The sequence below is a fragment of the Diceros bicornis genome, chromosome 24 (genome assembly GCF_020826845.1).
Source record: "Diceros bicornis minor isolate mBicDic1 chromosome 24, mDicBic1.mat.cur, whole genome shotgun sequence".
Taxonomy (NCBI): domain Eukaryota; kingdom Metazoa; phylum Chordata; class Mammalia; order Perissodactyla; family Rhinocerotidae; genus Diceros; species Diceros bicornis.
The window spans coordinates 49,874,176-49,890,532 of record NC_080763.1 but is presented as its reverse complement, the minus strand read 5'-3'; the positions used below and the strand labels follow the sequence as shown (position 1 = coordinate 49,890,532).

At 67.6% G+C, this 16,357-nt stretch overlaps 2 protein-coding genes across 2 annotated transcripts; both read right to left on the bottom strand.

The window, feature by feature from the left end:
- Positions 1-1,342: 1,342 nt before the first annotated feature.
- On the bottom strand, positions 1,343-3,035 carry CRIP1 (cysteine rich protein 1). Its single transcript, XM_058567897.1, has 5 exons — positions 2,926-3,035; positions 1,940-2,034; positions 1,804-1,861; positions 1,580-1,625; positions 1,343-1,461 (listed from the first exon to the last, which is right to left on the bottom strand). Exons 1-4 carry the CDS (start codon positions 2,963-2,965, stop codon positions 1,585-1,587), a joined length of 234 nt encoding a protein of 77 aa, XP_058423880.1. The 5' UTR covers positions 2,966-3,035; the 3' UTR covers positions 1,343-1,461; positions 1,580-1,584.
- Positions 3,036-10,402: 7,367 nt separating this feature from the next.
- Positions 10,403-15,939, bottom strand: CRIP2 (cysteine rich protein 2). Its single transcript, XM_058567896.1, has 8 exons — positions 15,835-15,939; positions 12,583-12,677; positions 12,441-12,498; positions 11,999-12,139; positions 11,855-11,923; positions 11,681-11,775; positions 11,215-11,272; positions 10,403-11,136 (listed from the first exon to the last, which is right to left on the bottom strand). Exons 1-8 carry the CDS (start codon positions 15,875-15,877, stop codon positions 11,069-11,071), a joined length of 627 nt encoding a protein of 208 aa, XP_058423879.1. The 5' UTR covers positions 15,878-15,939; the 3' UTR covers positions 10,403-11,068.
- Positions 15,940-16,357: the final 418 nt, after the last annotated feature.

Genomic DNA, 16,357 nt, shown 5'->3' with positions numbered 1-16,357 from the left:
GGCATTGCTGCCTGCTCCCCCCCACCTTCAGTCCCCTCCGGGGTCCACCTTCAGCTCTGGCTGGGACAAGGAGAGGGCTCCAGTCTGGCCCTGCCTTCTGTCTCCACAGCCCGAAGGCCTTTGTAGCCACCCTGTTAACTCCCTCATAGTGCCCTGCAGCTGCCACAGTCCATAGCTCCCCCACCCCCCACCCCCCGCAGCCGGCGGTGGTTCTGGAACCCAGTGAGCCCATTCCCTCTCTGGCCCTTCGCACCTGCTAGGCCTTTGGTCTGGGTCCTCTTCTTCCCACCTGAGGCCTAGCTGATCCGCTTCCTGCAGGTGTCAGCTCTCTAAGCTGCCCCCACCTGGACCAGAGCTACTCGGTCGGGAGGGGCCCGCAGCTCAGGGCAGATTTCCCTGTGCACCCACTCCCCACTCTGTGCCCGCTCTGGCCACAAGGCATTGCTGAGTCTCAAAGCCCCCAGTCCCCCGGCCCCCAAAGGACACCTCCACTCCAGCCCCCAGCCCCTCACTGTCCAGAGAAACCCGGCCTCACCTCAGCATCCTCTGTGGCCCCCCTCCCCGCTCCCATCCCATCTGTCACCAGAAGCACTCCAGCGCCCACCTCTTGGAATTCCATGAATCACGAAGTCACACACACACACATACCCGACCCTACACGATGCCCTTGAGCCCCCACAGCCTGTCCAGCTCAGGCCTGCCATACCCCCAGCAGAGCCCCAGGGCATTGCTGAGGCCACATGCCGGGTTGAGATGCCCCCTCTAAGCACTTAGGTCAGCAGAGTCCTGGGAAGGGGGGCCATCTGCCAGGGCCGGAGTGCGAGTGGCCAGCAAGGGGATTGGGGAGGGCTCTGAGGGTGGCCGGGTCTGCAGCTGCTGCCTGAACTGACACAGGAGTTTCCAGAAAGCCCCCAACCATCACTGCACAGCCAGTCCTCAAATTCCCCCTTCAGGCAGCTGGCCACTTGGTAGTCCCGGGGCACAGGCGAGGGACAGATGAGGGGCAGCATCGGGTAGGGGTGGGCGGGGAATGGGGACAGGGGTGGGGCAGCAGCAAGTTGGGAGGGTAGGCGAGGACTCCCGACCACAGCTCCCCCAAAGCTGCTCAAAAACGGAACCAGCGTGAGCTCAAGCTGATTCGCCCTGTGCTAAGGAGGGCTGGGGCATCTTCGGGTCTGAAGCTGGAGAGCTGAGCCTCCCTGGGGCCGGGGCTGGGCATGGGGTGTGGACAGCAAGACAGCAAGAAGAGCAAGAGCCCCCGCAGGGCCTGGCATCAGGACCCCGGCCGCAGCTCCCTGCCACCAGCCCCAACCCCGCCCCGTGACACACACACACACAGGTAGGTCTTCCAAGTGTTCAGGTTTATTGAGGGCCGGACGGTCTACAGGGGAGCCCCAGGAGCCTGGGGGTAAGGCCAGGGGCAGCGGCCCGGCAGGCAGCCAGGGATGGGGTCTCCACAGCCTGCACAGAGAGAGACAGGGACACAGGTGAGTGCAGGCCCGACGAGTGGTCAGACCTCACTCAGGAGTTAGGGACCCCATCCTGAGGGCCCGCTGGGCTGGGCAGGATGAGGGTGTACCTGGTTTACTTGAAAGTGTGACTCTCAGCTCCACCCCGCCCAAAGCCTGTAGAGAAAATGGGGGGCAGTGAGGGGCGGCCAGGGGCTGGGGGGGCTGGGTTGGGGCTATGGGGGACTGGGTAGGAGGTGTGGGGGGCTGGGTCGGGGCTATGGGGGGCTGGGTAGGGGGTGTGGGAGCTAGGTCGGGGCTGTGGGGGGCTGGGTCGGGGCTGTGGGGTGCGTACCTTTGGGCCCGAACATGGCCGCATAGCAGGGGTGGTTGCAATAGGGCTTGCCTTCATGCTGCAGAAAGAAGGGCCATGAGGAGCTGTCACAGCCTCACCCAGGGGGTGTCCCTGCGGCCCTCCAGACCCCACCTACCTCGGCGTGGCTCCCTGAGGTCAGCGTCTTTCCACATTTCTCACACTTCAGGCAAGGCCGGTGCCAGTCCTTCCCCAGGGAGGTCACCCGCTCAGCTGCAGAGAAGGAGACAGGCCCCTGTGAGACACTATTCTGGGGACATAGGGCACACCCACCCCCTCACACACCCGCCTTCTCCAGCCACCTCTCCCCAAGGCGTGGCCCACCCATGCCTGGTGGTCCACCCAAGGTCTCAGCCAGCCCCTGTGCCCCATGGGTGGGGAGGGGGACCTGGAGTCCCCTCCACCAACCTGGCCAGACAAACGGGAGGGGGCGCCGGCCCTTGAGGAAGAGGAGGGAGGGGGCCTCAGGGCCAGGAGGCTGCCGGGTTAAGCCCTCGGCCTCTGCAAGAGTGACGGGGTGGGGGGTCCTTCTCCTTGGCGGGAGCGAGGGGACTTCTCCCTTCCGCCTGCCCCTCCTGTGGATGGGCCCTGGGGCGCGGGGCAGGAAGGCGGCGCCCAGGATCTGAGGGCGCCTGGGATTGCGCCCAGGGCGCCAGTTTCCGCGTCTGTTTCTACTTAGCGCTGGGAGGGGCGGCCGGAGCCCGCGTTCCTTCCTGTCCCGCGGGGTCCCCGCCCAGGGCGCGCCTAAGAAAGGACGGGAGAACAGGACCCTGAGACGGGGAGACCCAGAGTCGGAGAGCCCCAGAAACGGAGAGATCAGAGAAGGGGGAGACCGAGAGACAGGAGATCCAGCGGGACCGAGGGCACAGAGACACCGAATCCGCGGAGCCCAAGGGCCATGCGACGCAGGGGTCCCGACCGCACACCCAGGCGGCCGCGGGCAGGGCTGAGGTGTCCACTCCCGGGGCGGAGCCCCAGGGTCGGCGCCCCCTGCCCACCTGAGCGGCCTGGCCAGGTCGCCCGTGGGCCGCGCTTCCACGTGGGGCCGCGCGGTGCGCCGCGGTTCGGGCCGGAGGGGCCCGGGGTAGGCGGGGGCGCGCTCACCGAAGTACACCTCCTTGGCGCACTTGGGGCACTTGGGCATGGCGGCGGCGGGTCCGGGGCGGGCGGCTGGGCGGGAGCAGACAGGAACGCCGGACTGGGTGGGTCCCGCCGGGTCCGAGCCTTTCAGGGACCCCGGGACCCCGCCCCTTTGAGACCCGCCCCTCGCGCCCCGCCTCCTGAGTCCAGAACTTGGACCCGGGGAGCTCGGTGCCAGGTCAATCGGCCCAGAAAGGTCATCTGGTCCACCCCCGCCTCTGGGCAGGACCCAGGCCTAGCCAACTGCCGAGCGGGGGCTCAGGGGGCGCAGGGGATCCGGGGACTCACGAAGGGGCGAGGCTCCTCCCGGGGCTCCAGCCCCGCCCCTCGCCCGGGGCTCTGGAGTCGCGGGGTCCGGGATCCGGTGCAGGGGGCTCCCCAGGAGCAGAAAAGCACGCCCCCAGCCCCATCCCACCGGCACCTGCTCAGGCCCCCAGATATGCTAGAGCCAGGGAGGGGACGGTCACCTCCAGATGCAAATAGATGCAACTAGCGTGCGAGAACCTCCCACACACACTCCGGATAGAGAGCCGGGGACACTTGCCAGGAGAGTCAGCCTGGTACCCCCCAAGGACTCTCATCCAGCCTTCATCACTCGCAGGACCAGGAGGCCCGCGCCACCCGCACCCCCGCGGGACGTCCCGGCCTCTGCGACCCCCCCACCCCCGCCGCTTCCCGGGAAGTCCATCAGGCCGCAGCGGGAACGTCCCCGGGGAATTCGGAAGGGGGGGACTCCGAGACGGGGCTCCCCCTCCTTCAGCGGGGCACGGCGGCTGCGGGGTCCGGGGACTGTGCGGGGGAAGGGGGTGCGGCCACCCCTAGCCGTCTCGGAGCTGCCGGGACGGCGGGGGAGGGGCCTTATCTCTGCGGGAAGGGCCCGAGCACGGCAGGGGCGGGGGCAGTCCAAGTCCGCGGCCCAGGAAAGCCCGGGCCCGCGCCTCTCCGTGCCGGGCGGAGACGGTCCCACCCGCTCATGGGGAGGGTCTGGGCGCTGGCGCTCATGGGCTGCGGGGTCCTGGCCATCGTATGCCCGCCGGGCGGGAGGCCTGCAGCCTCACGGGGAGGGGGTGGCGGGGCCTCCCATCCGCCCCTTAACCCAGGCCTAGGCCTCCGCCTTGGCCTGGGTGGGGGCCGGGCCTCCATGCCCCCTTGAGAAATCCCTGCCCTGCAGGGCGCTGCCTGGCCTAAGCCACCTCCCTCCTGGTCACTGTCAGCCAGGCCTCTCTCTGCTGAGGGGAGAGGCTGCCCCTCACTCTGTGGACCCTTCCAGGGCTGCTCCCTTGGCCACCCTGTGCCACACCCAGTTTCTTGGCTTCACCAGTGCCTAAGCTCCTGGCCTTCTCTTGGTCCACCACATCGGCCCTCCTGCCCTTCCTCCCCTCCATCCTGGTCCCTCCCTTCAACCACCCCTCTTACCAGCATCCTCATCTCCCCTGGACACACCCATTTTGCAAAACAAAACATCATCTCAGGCCCCATCCCCACGAAGGGTGCTGGAGACCATCCTCCAACAGCCCAGGAGCTGCTGGCCTACACAGGCACTCAGCCGGGACAGCACCCAGTGACCCTGACCTCATCCTCCCTGAAGCCCACCTGCCCACCATCAGACCCCCGTGAGGGCCGGGCACTGGGAGAGGAAAGAGAAACCATGGGTGCCTCCACCTCAACCCCCACACCAGACCTGCCCTCTGCCTCCACCACCAGGCCCAGCTTGTGGTGAGGGTGGGAGCTCCCAGGGTTCAAGGGCGACAGAGGCCACCTCCAGAGTCTCCTCTGGATAAAGACAGCACACGCGACCCCACACCCCCACACCTGCTCCCCATGCATCTCTCCAGTCTCTCCCTCCTCCCTGGGACCCCCTCTCTGAGGCCACAGTTCTGCCCCCTGCTGGGGTTCTGCAAGCCCTGGGGTCTGCAAGGCTCGCACCCCGTCCTGGAACTCCTCAGTGGTTGGCTGCCCACTGCCCTCGGGAGTGAGGGTGTGCGCCCCGTACTGGTGGAACCCCAGGTGTCCCTGCTCTGGCCCTGGAGCTTGGACACCCTCTCTGCCCAGCACAGGGCACCTTGCACCTCGGTGTAGTTTCTGGAGCTGAGGCACCAGCCCAACCTCCCCCACCGCCCCCACCCATCCCTTGGTGTCTCCTTGGCCTGAGCCTGATGCAGCTTCGGCCAGGCCAAGAACAGGAGGGCGGGTCCTGACTTCCCTCATCTCCTGGCTCCATGACCCAGAGAGGCGGGGGTGAGAGGGTGAGAGCGGGGAGACAGAGACACAGCCAGGGACAGAAATGCAGACAGGCAGAGAGAGGCAGAGGCAGGAGAGGGGCCAAGACCACTGGCGATGGAGAAGAGCCGGGGGCAGGGCCCAGCATCGTCTTGGGGAGGAGGGGGTCTGTCACGGCGGGTCTGGGGGCTCAGGGCACACACACTGCAAGCACCATTTTGCATTCGCTGAGAAGGCTGCCCTCGTGGGTGTGCTGGGCAGAGGCCACAGGTGCCAGGGTGGGGCTTCCTCCACCTCCCCGAGGATGATATGCTCCAGGGGTACAGGGTACAGGGACACGCACACGTGTGTCTGGTGCCTGCAGGTGTGGCCGTGAGGGGTGTGCCTGCAGGCATGCCTGTGTGTGGGTGCGTCCAGCTGGGTATCTCTGGAGGGATGTGCACAGCCCCTCTCAGATCAGCTGCCTTCCTCCCCATGTATCTGTCCAGCCCACACCCCCAGCCCACGAGGGGCTCCTGGGCAGGTGGGGCAGTGAGCTTGTCCTCTCCTCCACCCACCCCACCCCAGGGATGGCCCTGGCCCCACACTGTGAGTCCAACCCCGCCCTGCCCAGGGGAGCCCCCCCGAAAGCCACAGGGGTGATGAGTCCTTTCCTGGCCTTCCCTGCTGTTATTGCCCGTTGCCATGGTCACAGGGGGGGATGGGGCAAGAGCCATGGGCTGTGCCCTCTGGTTGGTATACAGCACAGTTTTTCCAGACACTCGACTCAGAAACACACACACTCTCCCTGGAGTCCTCCCAAAGCCTCAGCCACAGAAGCCCCCCAACTCCCCTCAGCTCCCCACCCATCCTGCCCGCCAGTGGGGATGGAGCCCCTCATGGGGTGCAGCCCCCCAGCTCCCAGGGGCTGTGGTGGGTGGACAGCTTCTGGCTCCCCTAGCTCTATGTCCAGGCACATCTCCATCTGAGGCTGGGCCCCAGTCAGGCCCCGGACAGTGTCCCTGAGACCCCGGCCCCAACCAGGAGCAAGGCCTCGAGCCTCCATCAGCTCACCTGGCCCAGGGTCAGCCTGACTCAGGACCACGGGGCCAGTTCAAGACCCAAATCTGCCCTGCCCGGCCCTTCACTCCTCACCCCCACTCTTTTGGGGCACTGTTGGCATTTGTTGCAGGAACAAATGGAGGACACAGTGAACCCCCTTTCACACCCCAAGGTGCACCCCCAACCTTACCCCCCAGTGCTGCCAGCACGAGGCCCTGTGCTCTTCTCCCTCCCAGCACTGACCGGCAGGCACAGGGGACGCGTCTGGAGGGTGAGGGACAGAGTGTTCAGGACAGGGACGCAAAGCAACCCCGCTGCTTGCCCCAGGCTGCTTCTGTGCCCAGAACATCCTGCCCTACCCCAGGACAGTGTGAGGGCACCCCAGGGCCCTGAGATCTCGGAGAGGCTGCTGCAGGGTTCTGGGGTCACCGGCCAGGGCCACCTCCATCTGCTCATCCTTCCCTCTGACACCTCCCACCCTCACCTGCTCACGCTCTGCCCAGGCTCGGCTGGGGACCCAGACAAGAACCAGGCAGGACCCTGCCCTGCAGAATTCCCGAGAGGGCCACCAGGCAGCCCATGTAGGGCTTGGGCTCCAGGCTTGGGGAGAACGGGTGAAGGCAGCGCTGGGCCCCAGTGACCGCTAAGGAATCCACCCCCAGGGGCTGGCCACCCGCCCCCACTGGGAAAGTTCTGTTCTCAGGGCTGGACAGCCCCCCCTGCACCCCCTCCCTCCACAGACTGTAACACTTGCCTCTGGCTCATCCCCACCATCCTTGAAGCCCCCACCCAGAGCCCAGGCCTCCAGGCCCCCTCCTCAGTGCGGTCGAGCCGAGGGGTGTGGACTGGTGTAAAATGTCCCCTCCTAAGGTTGGAGGCCAGCCGGGCTGTCCGTGTTCCTGCATGCACCCAGGTGCCCTGCTTGGCCTACACGTGCCCCAGGACGACTGACTGCTGAGCCCAGATCAGAGCTGCTCCCTCTGCAATGTCCACCCCCCGTCCCTCCCCAGGCTGCTGCGTCATGGACACTCAGACATTCCCAGGGACTATTTTCAGCAGCTTGTCTCCCGGGACCCCCTGTCTGCCCTGAGGTCGGGCCCCAGGGTGGGCCTCCCAGGCCCAATGGCCCCTAGGGGCCCTGAGGTAGGGGGAAGGGACCAGATGCCCAGACGGTGCTGTGGTTTCCCAGAGGGGCTCTGCTCCTGTCCACAGGCCTCACCCCCACCAGGTGGGAGGGCAGGGCGGCTCCTTCCCCTCCCCAATGCTGAGGGAGTGGGGTGGAGGGATGGGAGCACATACAACCTTCAGCTCCCTCAGCCAGACACAGTCTGGCCAGCTAGGGTGCCCCTATCCCCCCCTCCCCCCGACCGAGCCTGGTTCCAGGAATCTCTGTCCTGGAGCCAAAGCCCATGCAGAAGCCCGTCCAAGTCCAGCCTCACCAGTCCAGCTGCTGGGCCTGTTCATGGGCCCCGAGCCCACCAGCCACAGCCAGCCAGGCCCTGGGAAAATGTGCTGCCTGCACCTGGCCGCCCTGGTCCCCCACCAGTCCTCGCCTGGCCCAGCCCCCAGCAGCCCAGAGCCAGGGTCACTGGCACTTAAGTGGTTTCATGACACTCAGCCCTCGGGTCACAGCCAGTGGCCAGTGAACTGGGTGCATGGACCCAGGGACAGGAGGGAGTCATGCCCCTCCTAGTCCTAAAGAAGTTCAGGGAGGCTGGCCTGAGCTGGGGGAGGGGTCCACAAGGAGCCTCTGGTGGGTGTGGTGGGTGTGTGTGTCGGGGGAGTGCTGCCCAGGGCTGATGCTGGGCGTCACTGGCCCAGGGGAAGCTGGGCAGGACCTGGAGGGAGAGGTGCTGGGGGTCTGGGTCTTGGGCCAGAGGATCTGGGCCTCAGGGAAATGGGGGCAGAGGGAGCACAAACAGACAGGCCCCTCAGAGATGCCTGGCTGCGGGCACCAGCCAAGGCCCTACTGGCCCAGGTCAGAGGTGGGGGGCAGAGGAGGCTTGGGGGTTTGGAGGGGCCTGGCCAGGAAGCGTAGGAAGACTGGACCCGTGGGAGGTGGGGTGCGGCTGGGGAGCAGGATGGTGAAGGAGGCCGGGGCGTTGTGCTCAGCTCTGGGGTTCTGGAGGGGGAGCGAGATGGTCAGATGGCATTTCAGGGCCGTTTCACCGGCTGAGCATGGGTTGGAGGGGTGGGGGTGGCGGCCAGGGGGAGGGCAGAGAAGGCGACACACCCTGGGACACAGGCGCCCATTCCCCCTCCCCTGAATCTTGCGGGGCGTCCCGGGCTGCGGGCGCCCGAGGAAGCACCTGGCTTGGGGGGGGGGTGCTTCCTGGAACTGGTGCCACCGAGGGAGCCAGGCAACTCAGGGACGCCCTCGGCCCCACCCACGCGCCCGGCGACGCAGCGCTGAGACTGGCAGTAGCGGCACCGCCCGGTTTCCATGACAACCCCTTGGAAACAAACGCGGCGGCGGGTCGTCCTCCGCCTGCAGGAAATGGGACGCGCCCGCCCCACCACTCTGCGGGTGGGAGTGCTGCGGCCGGGCGGCCGGGCGATCATCGCTCGGAGCGACCCCCGCCGGGCCCGGCGGCCCCCACCCTCCAGTAGGCCCCGCCCCCCGGGTCCGGGCCAGGGCGCGCTGCCCACCGCGCCTCCTCCTCACATAGTTTCCACTGGAGGCTCCCGAGGGAGGGGCCCGGCTGTGCCCTCAGCAGCACCCCCCCACACCAGGGGGCAGGACTTTCCCTTCCGACACCGCGAGCCCGCAGCCAGGGCAGGCATGGGGGTGCTCAAAGAAATCTGAGTTCTCCCCCAAACGACCCTCCGACCGGGGAGCCTCATCCTGGCGGGAGGTGGAGACGAGGAGGGAAGTCGTCCGGCCCCTCCTCTGAGCGCGCGCCGGGGCCGGTACCTGCTCGAACCTTCCCTCTGCCTGGGGTGGGGGTCTGGGCGCCCCTGGGGTACCTGCCCCTGAGTCCCCCCACTGCAGGCCGGCTCGCCCTGCACATCCTGGCTTCATTCCCGGTGCCGGCCAGGTGGGAGGAGACGCCGCCGCCGACGCTGGGCGCCTGGCTCGACTGGCCAGGAGGAGGGCGTCCTGGCATTGCTGGACACCGGAGCCGACCGCTCCACCCCAAGGGACACGGATGGCTGCTCGCAGGACAATGGGCCCGGCATCCAGGCTCAGCTGTCTGAGCCCGCGGATTGGCGGGTGGACCAGGAAGGGGCCTCTGCCAAGGGCTGGGGCGCAGGGAGCTGGCCCTGGGGTGCAGGGCACACGGGGAGCCGGCCGCCTGTGGCTCTGGGGACATGGGCCCGAAGGTGACCAGGCCCGGAAGCCCCTACCTCCAGGGTGCGGCGCCGGGGGCGGGCAGGGCCGGGGCCGACAGGGGAGGAGCGGTCTGCGCATCGTGGAGGAAAAGGCGCGCCCTCTGGTGGGCTGTCCGGGAGCGGCGGGTAAAGGGAAGGCAGACAGTAAGGAGGGCTGCCTGGATATGCCAGGGGGTCCCGGTTGAAAGGGCAGAGCCTGGACCGCCTGGGGAGGCGGGGGCGACTCCATAATCACTGCACACCCAGACGCAGGGACGCTGGTCTGGCCGGAGCACCTGGCAGGGGGGCCTCAAGCCCCCACCCTCAGACTGCCTGCATTCTGCCCCAACCCCACTGTTCCCCATCCAAACCCTCTGTACTTCCAGGCTCAGTCCTGGACTGAAGACCCACCTCTCCCCTGCCCGCCCTTCACCAGCTCCCCCAACCCCCACAGAGGACCTCTCCTCTGGTCCCCCATCCCCTCTCCCTCCATGCCACACCCTCTGCTCACTTTCCCAAGGCTGACCCCTCCCTCCTCTCTAGGTCTCTGATGGATCCAGGCATCTCCCGCTCTAGAGCCCACTGTTGGCATTTCTGGGGACCAAGATCCTAGGGCATCCCTAGGATGCCTTCCACCCTCCACCTCCACCTAGTGTGGTCCCTCTCTCAGCCGCCCACCCCACCTCAGTGTGGGCACCACAGCCCAAACCAGAGCCTCACTGCCTCCCACCCACCGCCACCACCCTCGGGAACAGGACCGCATCCCCACCAGAAGCCCAGCCCAGGGTGTTGGCGTATTTGTGGATGGGACAAAGGGACACTGTCCTGGATTCATGTCCATCCCACAAACAGACACAGCGCTGGGTCCTGCAGTCCTCAAACCTTTTATTGGCAGCAAAAGTCTCAGCATTTGGGTGTGAACCACATGACGGTGGCGGGTGGGCGCTTGCAAGGCAGTGTGGGAGACGGCAGAGGGCTCCTGGAGGGATGCCCTCTGCCCTTGGAACACTGTGAGGGGCGTGGCCATGACCATCACCCATGAGAGGGGCATAAATAACACTGTGGGGCAGGCAGCAGGAGGGGGAGAGTGGGATGGCCACCTCAGAGACCCACGCAGGGCCACAGGACACACAGAGACACATGGGGGCACCAGACACACAGACATGGGGACACAGGGACACATGGGGACAACAGACATGGGGACACAGGGACATGTGGGGACACCAGACACAGACATGGGGATGCACAAGGACACATGGGGCCACATGGACATGGAGCCATGAGGATACAAAGAGGGTAACAGGTGGCTGGGACACAAAGACAGACATGGCCCAAGAAACAAGGATGGGTGGTGGGCCTCATCTCAATGGCCCAGGTTGGCTTCCTCCCCCAGCAGCAGGCCCTGGACTTGCAGGCAAGACGTGCTGAGGGGGGACTGGGCAGCTGTCACTCTCCCCGAAGAGCCAAGCAGTGGGCCCCTGGGCAGGGCCGGCAGGAGGCGGATGGGTGCATGCCCCTGGAGGGGGCTGCAGACCTAGGGCTGAACTTTGCCCTCAGGGTCCCTGTCATAGATGTAGCTGCCCACAGCTCCAGTGTTCACTCCTGCGGAGAGAGGTGGGAGGGTGGGAGGGAGGGCAGGGAGGGGACACCTGCATCCCAGACACTGCTGGTCACACTCACCCTTGGGTCCAAAGAGTATCCCATAGCATGGCTTGTGGCAGTAGGGCTGGCCATCGTGCTGGGTAGGGGCAGAAAGAGGGGGCAGGGTGAGGCGGAGTCCACAGACTCCTCTCTCCCCACTCCCCTTGGTGGCTTCCTCCTTGTCCAGGCGCCTCCCTCCCTCCCCAAGAGCCCTCAAGCTCCCAAAGCCATGACTAGGTCCACTCACCTGGTGGTGGTAGGGACGACAGCTCGGCGCCACCGAGCAGGCTCGAGCCTGCGAGCCTCCACTCCGGCCACCAGGAGGCAGCCCCCACCGCCGGCGCGGCCCTCCCGCCCCTCCAGTCCAGCCCAGCCCAGCGCGTCGACACCCGCGCGCCCCTCCCACCCAGCCTGCCCCCTGGGTGTCCACCTGCTCGCGCCCTCCCGGCCCTCCCGCCGCCCCCTCCCTCGTTGGCCCCGTGCGTCCCGCCCGCGCGCGCCTCACCTCTGCGTGCCCGCCCGGAGTCAGCGTTTTCCCGCAGCGCTCGCAGCGCAGGCACGGCCGGTGCCAGTCCTTGCCCAGAGACGTCACCTTCTCGGCTGGGAAGGGGGAGAGACGGTGATGCCGAGGCCCCTCGCATAGACCTCCCGGAGGTGGGGGCTGGGCGTGGTCACTCACCAAAGTAGACCCTTTTGTTGCAGCGAGGACACATGTTGGGTTCCCCGGTGAACGTGGTGACGCTGGAGGCTGCGGGGGAGGGGGAGTCAGGGCCGGGCAGAGCGGCTCCCACACCCCTCCCCCCAGACACCGAGCTCAGCCCACCTTTGCTGGGCCCCTTGGGGGGGCCGCTCGCCTTACGCTCCTCAGCGCGGGCCACGGGGACCTCGATGGGGCCAGTGACCTGAGGTCCCTCAGCAGAGGGCTTCTCATAGATGTACGAGCCGGCACCTCCAATATTCACACCTGCGGGGTGGCAGGCACCGTAGGTGGGTGGCCGGTGACCCACCACCCAGCCCTCACATCCCACCGACGTCTTAGAAGAGGGCTCTCCACAGCCCAGTCTATGGGTCAGGATCCCCACCCAGAGGGCGCCAGTGGGCTGGGGCAGATTTCTAGGAACCGGACGGGCTGTCAGGGAGGGGCCAGCATGCGCCAGGGGACCCTCGTTGCCGGCCCCAGGTCTTTGCTGGGCGGAGGATCCACACTGGCCACCCCTCCAGGGCCACAGCGGGTCCCAGGCCGGGCGGGGCGGCCCCAGGCTCACCTTTGGGTCCGAACAGCGTGGCATAGCAGGGCTTGTGGCAGAAGGGCTTCCCGTCGTGCTAGGAGGAGGGGCACAGGGTGAGGGCCGGCGCCCTGCCCGCAAGTCCCGCCCCCCGGCCACGCCCGCTGGGAGAGGGGCTTACCTCGGCGTGGCCCCCGGGCGTCAGCGTCTTCCCGCAGCGCTCGCACTTGAGGCAGAACTTGTGCCAGTCCTTCCCCAGGGAGCTCACCTTCTCAGCTGGGGGCGGGAGCGACGTCAGGGCAGCGCCGCGTGTCCCCGCGGTCGGCCCCGCCCCTGTCCTCCTCAACCCTGGGTGGCCTCCCACCCCATCCCCCCTCCCCACACGGGAGCCACGTAGCGCCCCCCACCCCCCAAGGCTGGAACTCCTTCCGTCCTCGGGGCCCTGCTCTCCTTTGGGTCTCGGTCACCCTCACCGCCCTGGGGTCGCGGGGTGGAGCCGGCATCTTGTGCGGGGTCCCAGCTCAAGCACCTGTTAATTCCCTCCACATCACACCTGCCCCTCCCTCCCATGCCTGCCTCCCACTCCTCTCCCTCACACATCTGTTAGTCTCTCACACACCTGCCTCCCTCACACACAACTATCCCTCCCTCACACATATCCCTGAACCCCCCAGTCGGCCCTCATGGAGTTGGCAGAGCCCCCTGCTGAGGGGGGGGGGCCCTGAGCCTCCAGACTCCCTGTGGGGAGGCCAGTCCCTGTCCCCCGTGGGACCCCGTGGGACATGACACCTGCCTGTCTATATTTGGCTTCCTCACCCTGAGCTCCGAGAGCCCCCACCCCACGGCCTCCAGCTGCTGCTTTGGCACCCAAGGTCTGAGACCAGCTGTTGAGGAGCGGGTCGGACCCCTTCCATGTCCAGGTCCAGTCTCTTCCTGTCCTGTTTCCTCCCATCTCCCCACCACGTGCTGTGGCAGCCGGCCACATCCCAATGGAGGCCACCTCCCAGTAGACGGAAGTGTGGGGGGCCTTCCCAATGGGCGGAAGCTGGGGCCTCCTCAGGGGAGCCCAGCAGGAAAAAGGCGGGGGAGCTGGGAGGTGGAAGCTGGAATTCGGAAGGGAAGGGGCCTGGCCAGAGGCGTCAGGGAGGAGAGGGGTCAGGCGGGATGGCCCCTTGAACCTGGCAGAATCTGGCCGAGTCACGAGAGGAGGCCAAGGACCAGTGGCTCTTCTGGTCCCGCTCACAGAGAGGTTGCTGTCTGGGCCAGGCCTCCCCTAGGGCACCGTCAGAGCAGGGAGTGAGGGCCTGGCCAGGGCACCCCCTAGAGAGGCCAGGGGGTACTGCTCAAGAGCAATGAATCCTCCTGGTAGCCTAGGTTCAGGGCCCTGAGTGGCCCAGCCAGGCCAAGACCAGCCTCCAGGACCCCCACCCCCGACTCCTTTCCCAGGGGGCAGCACAGGCTTAGAGCCCTCTGGTCACTCCACCCAAGGATGCTGGGACACAGACTGACTAGCCATCCCCCCACCCCCGGTGTCCACACCAGGGCAGGCAGGAGCTGGCTGAGCCCGAGGCGGACTCGGATCCCACGCCGGCTGTGGCAGCTGCAGCTCAGGGCTGTCAGAACCACGCTGCACTGGCCGGCCCTAGGATGTGGCCACGAGGGGGCAGGGGGATGACCCTCAGACCCACCGGGTGGGTCAATGGCCACACATTACCAGCCCAAGCTGGGAAGACAGAATTGATTGGGTCTAACGGCTTGGAAGGGAACTGACTCCCCACCCAGCTGAATGGTAGCTGGGGACACAAAGGCATGGCATCCTGAGGTCATTCTGGGGTGTCCTGGCCCAGATTCCATTCTGCTCACACTCAGGTGTATTGGCTGCTGGGGTAGGGGGGTGCTGGGGTGCAGCCTGGTTGGGGGATGGGCAGGACCCCAGCCCACTCCCTCCACCAGTGCTCCAGGCCAGGACAGAAGCCAGCCAGCCAGGCCAGGACAGAAGCCAGCCGGGTCTGAGCTGCCTTTGTTTTCTGCTGGGAGCCAGCGGCTGCCCATGCAGGCAGAAGTGCTGTTCCGGGTCGTCCACAGGACTGTCGGCCCTGGGCCCCGGAGAGCCCTGAGCTGGCCTGGCTGGGGGCAAGTCGTGGGCAGTGGGGCTGGCAGGAGGACCCGGAGACTGTCCCCACCCTGAGCTTTACAGGGATGAGCCCTCTCAGGGACGGGGACAGAGGGCTGGGCGGGCTCCTGGGGAGGCAGGCGGAAGCCCCTCGGCTCCCAGCCAGGCCAGAAGCAGTCCAGGCCAAATCCGGTCCCTCCCCTCAGGGAACAGCAAACAACTCTGGCCTCCTCCTTCTTCCCTCAGCAGGGAAACTCTGCTGTCCTTCTTCCCTCAGCAGTGGCTTCCTTCACCTCGGCCTGTCCCCATCCCAGACCATGGCCACTGTCCTCAGGATGACCAGGGAAGGGTCCCCTGTCTGTCCCTGCCCTCCTGGCCATCCTCACTTCTGGCACTAAGTCTGTCGGTCTCTGCGGGTATTGGTGGGAGGGTCATGGGCAGGGACTTTCCCCGCTCTGGAGAGTGGGGGAGAGAATCAGCCAGGAGGAGGGAGAGTGGGTAAGCCAGACAAAGGGTGTGAGCGCCAGAGAGTGAGGGAGCGCCAGGGGGTGCCGCCTACCCCGGGGGCATCCTGGCACAGACAATCCCCCTCCTACCCTGCCACCCCCTCTTGTCCTAGGCTGTTCTGACCTTGAAGAGGGAGGGGGACCTGGCCACCTGGGCTTCAGTGCTCTCTCATGTTTGTGGTGACCAGCTTGTCACCCCACCACACCCGCTGGAAAGTCCTGGTGGAACTTGCGCCAAGGAAGGGAGCGCGTTGGGACACGCGGGAGGTAGAAGCCAAAGTCGCCCCCGCGTGGACTGAGTCCAGACCAAGCCCAGATCTGGCCTGGCCCTGCGTGGGGCCACTGCTCGGGGCCACCCCGGCCTGGCGAGGTGTCCGTAGGGAGGTGGGACTGGGGTCCGCGGGGAAGGGCCAAGAAAGGCAGGAGCGCGCAAGAGGCGCTCCGAGTGCGCGGCCCTGGCCGACCCCGCCCGGCTCCGCCCAGCCTGGAGGACCGCCATGCGCCCGCGAACCCAGAGCGCTGCCCCAACCCCGGCTTCATCCTGGGGGGACCACGCACCCCCGCACGCCCGGCCCCGGGCCCCCGTCCCGCTCCCACTGGCCGCTTCAGGATTCCGGCGAGGCCACCCTCACCTCATCGCAGCTCCACCCTCCGGCCGCACCCGAGTGTGCAGCGCCGCGAGCCGGGACCGGGCCGCGCATCCCGGGGCGGCGGCCGGGCGGGCGCATGCCAGGTACCGTGGGGGGCGCGCGACTCTGCGGCGGGGGCCTAACCGCGAGGGGCGGCGGGGCGCTCGTCGGGCCCGGGCACTCACCGAAATACACGGTCTTGTCGCACTTGGGGCACTTGGAAGCCATGGTTGGTGCGCCCGGTGCTCCCGCGCCCTCCGCCAGAGCCGGTCTCCTCGCCGCCGCGCCCGCCCCGCCCGCCCGGCTGTCCGCGCGCCCATTGGCTCCGCGGCTGGGGCGGGGCGTCGGGAGCCCGCCCCCTGGGTCCGGCTGCAGGGGGCGCCGCGGGGCGGGGGCGCACCTGTCTGGGAGCGCGGGGGCGGCCGGACCCGCCCGACACCCCTCGGCCCCCCGCGCGCGAGGTGGTTCTGCAAGGGCCCGCTCGCGCCTCGCCCGTTTTCGTGGCAACGTCGGGGCTGCGGGTCCGGGCCGCGGGGCGGGGCGTCCGCGGCCCCCTCGGCTCGGGGACAACGCTGGCCATCGGGGCCTCGGCCCAGAAGGGCGGCCCCTGGACACGCAGACGGATGCCCCGACGGCGGACGGGTCTGCCACGCCCGGACCCGGCGCCTAGGTCCCCCAGGGGACCCCACCCCCACCCTGTCGCGCCGC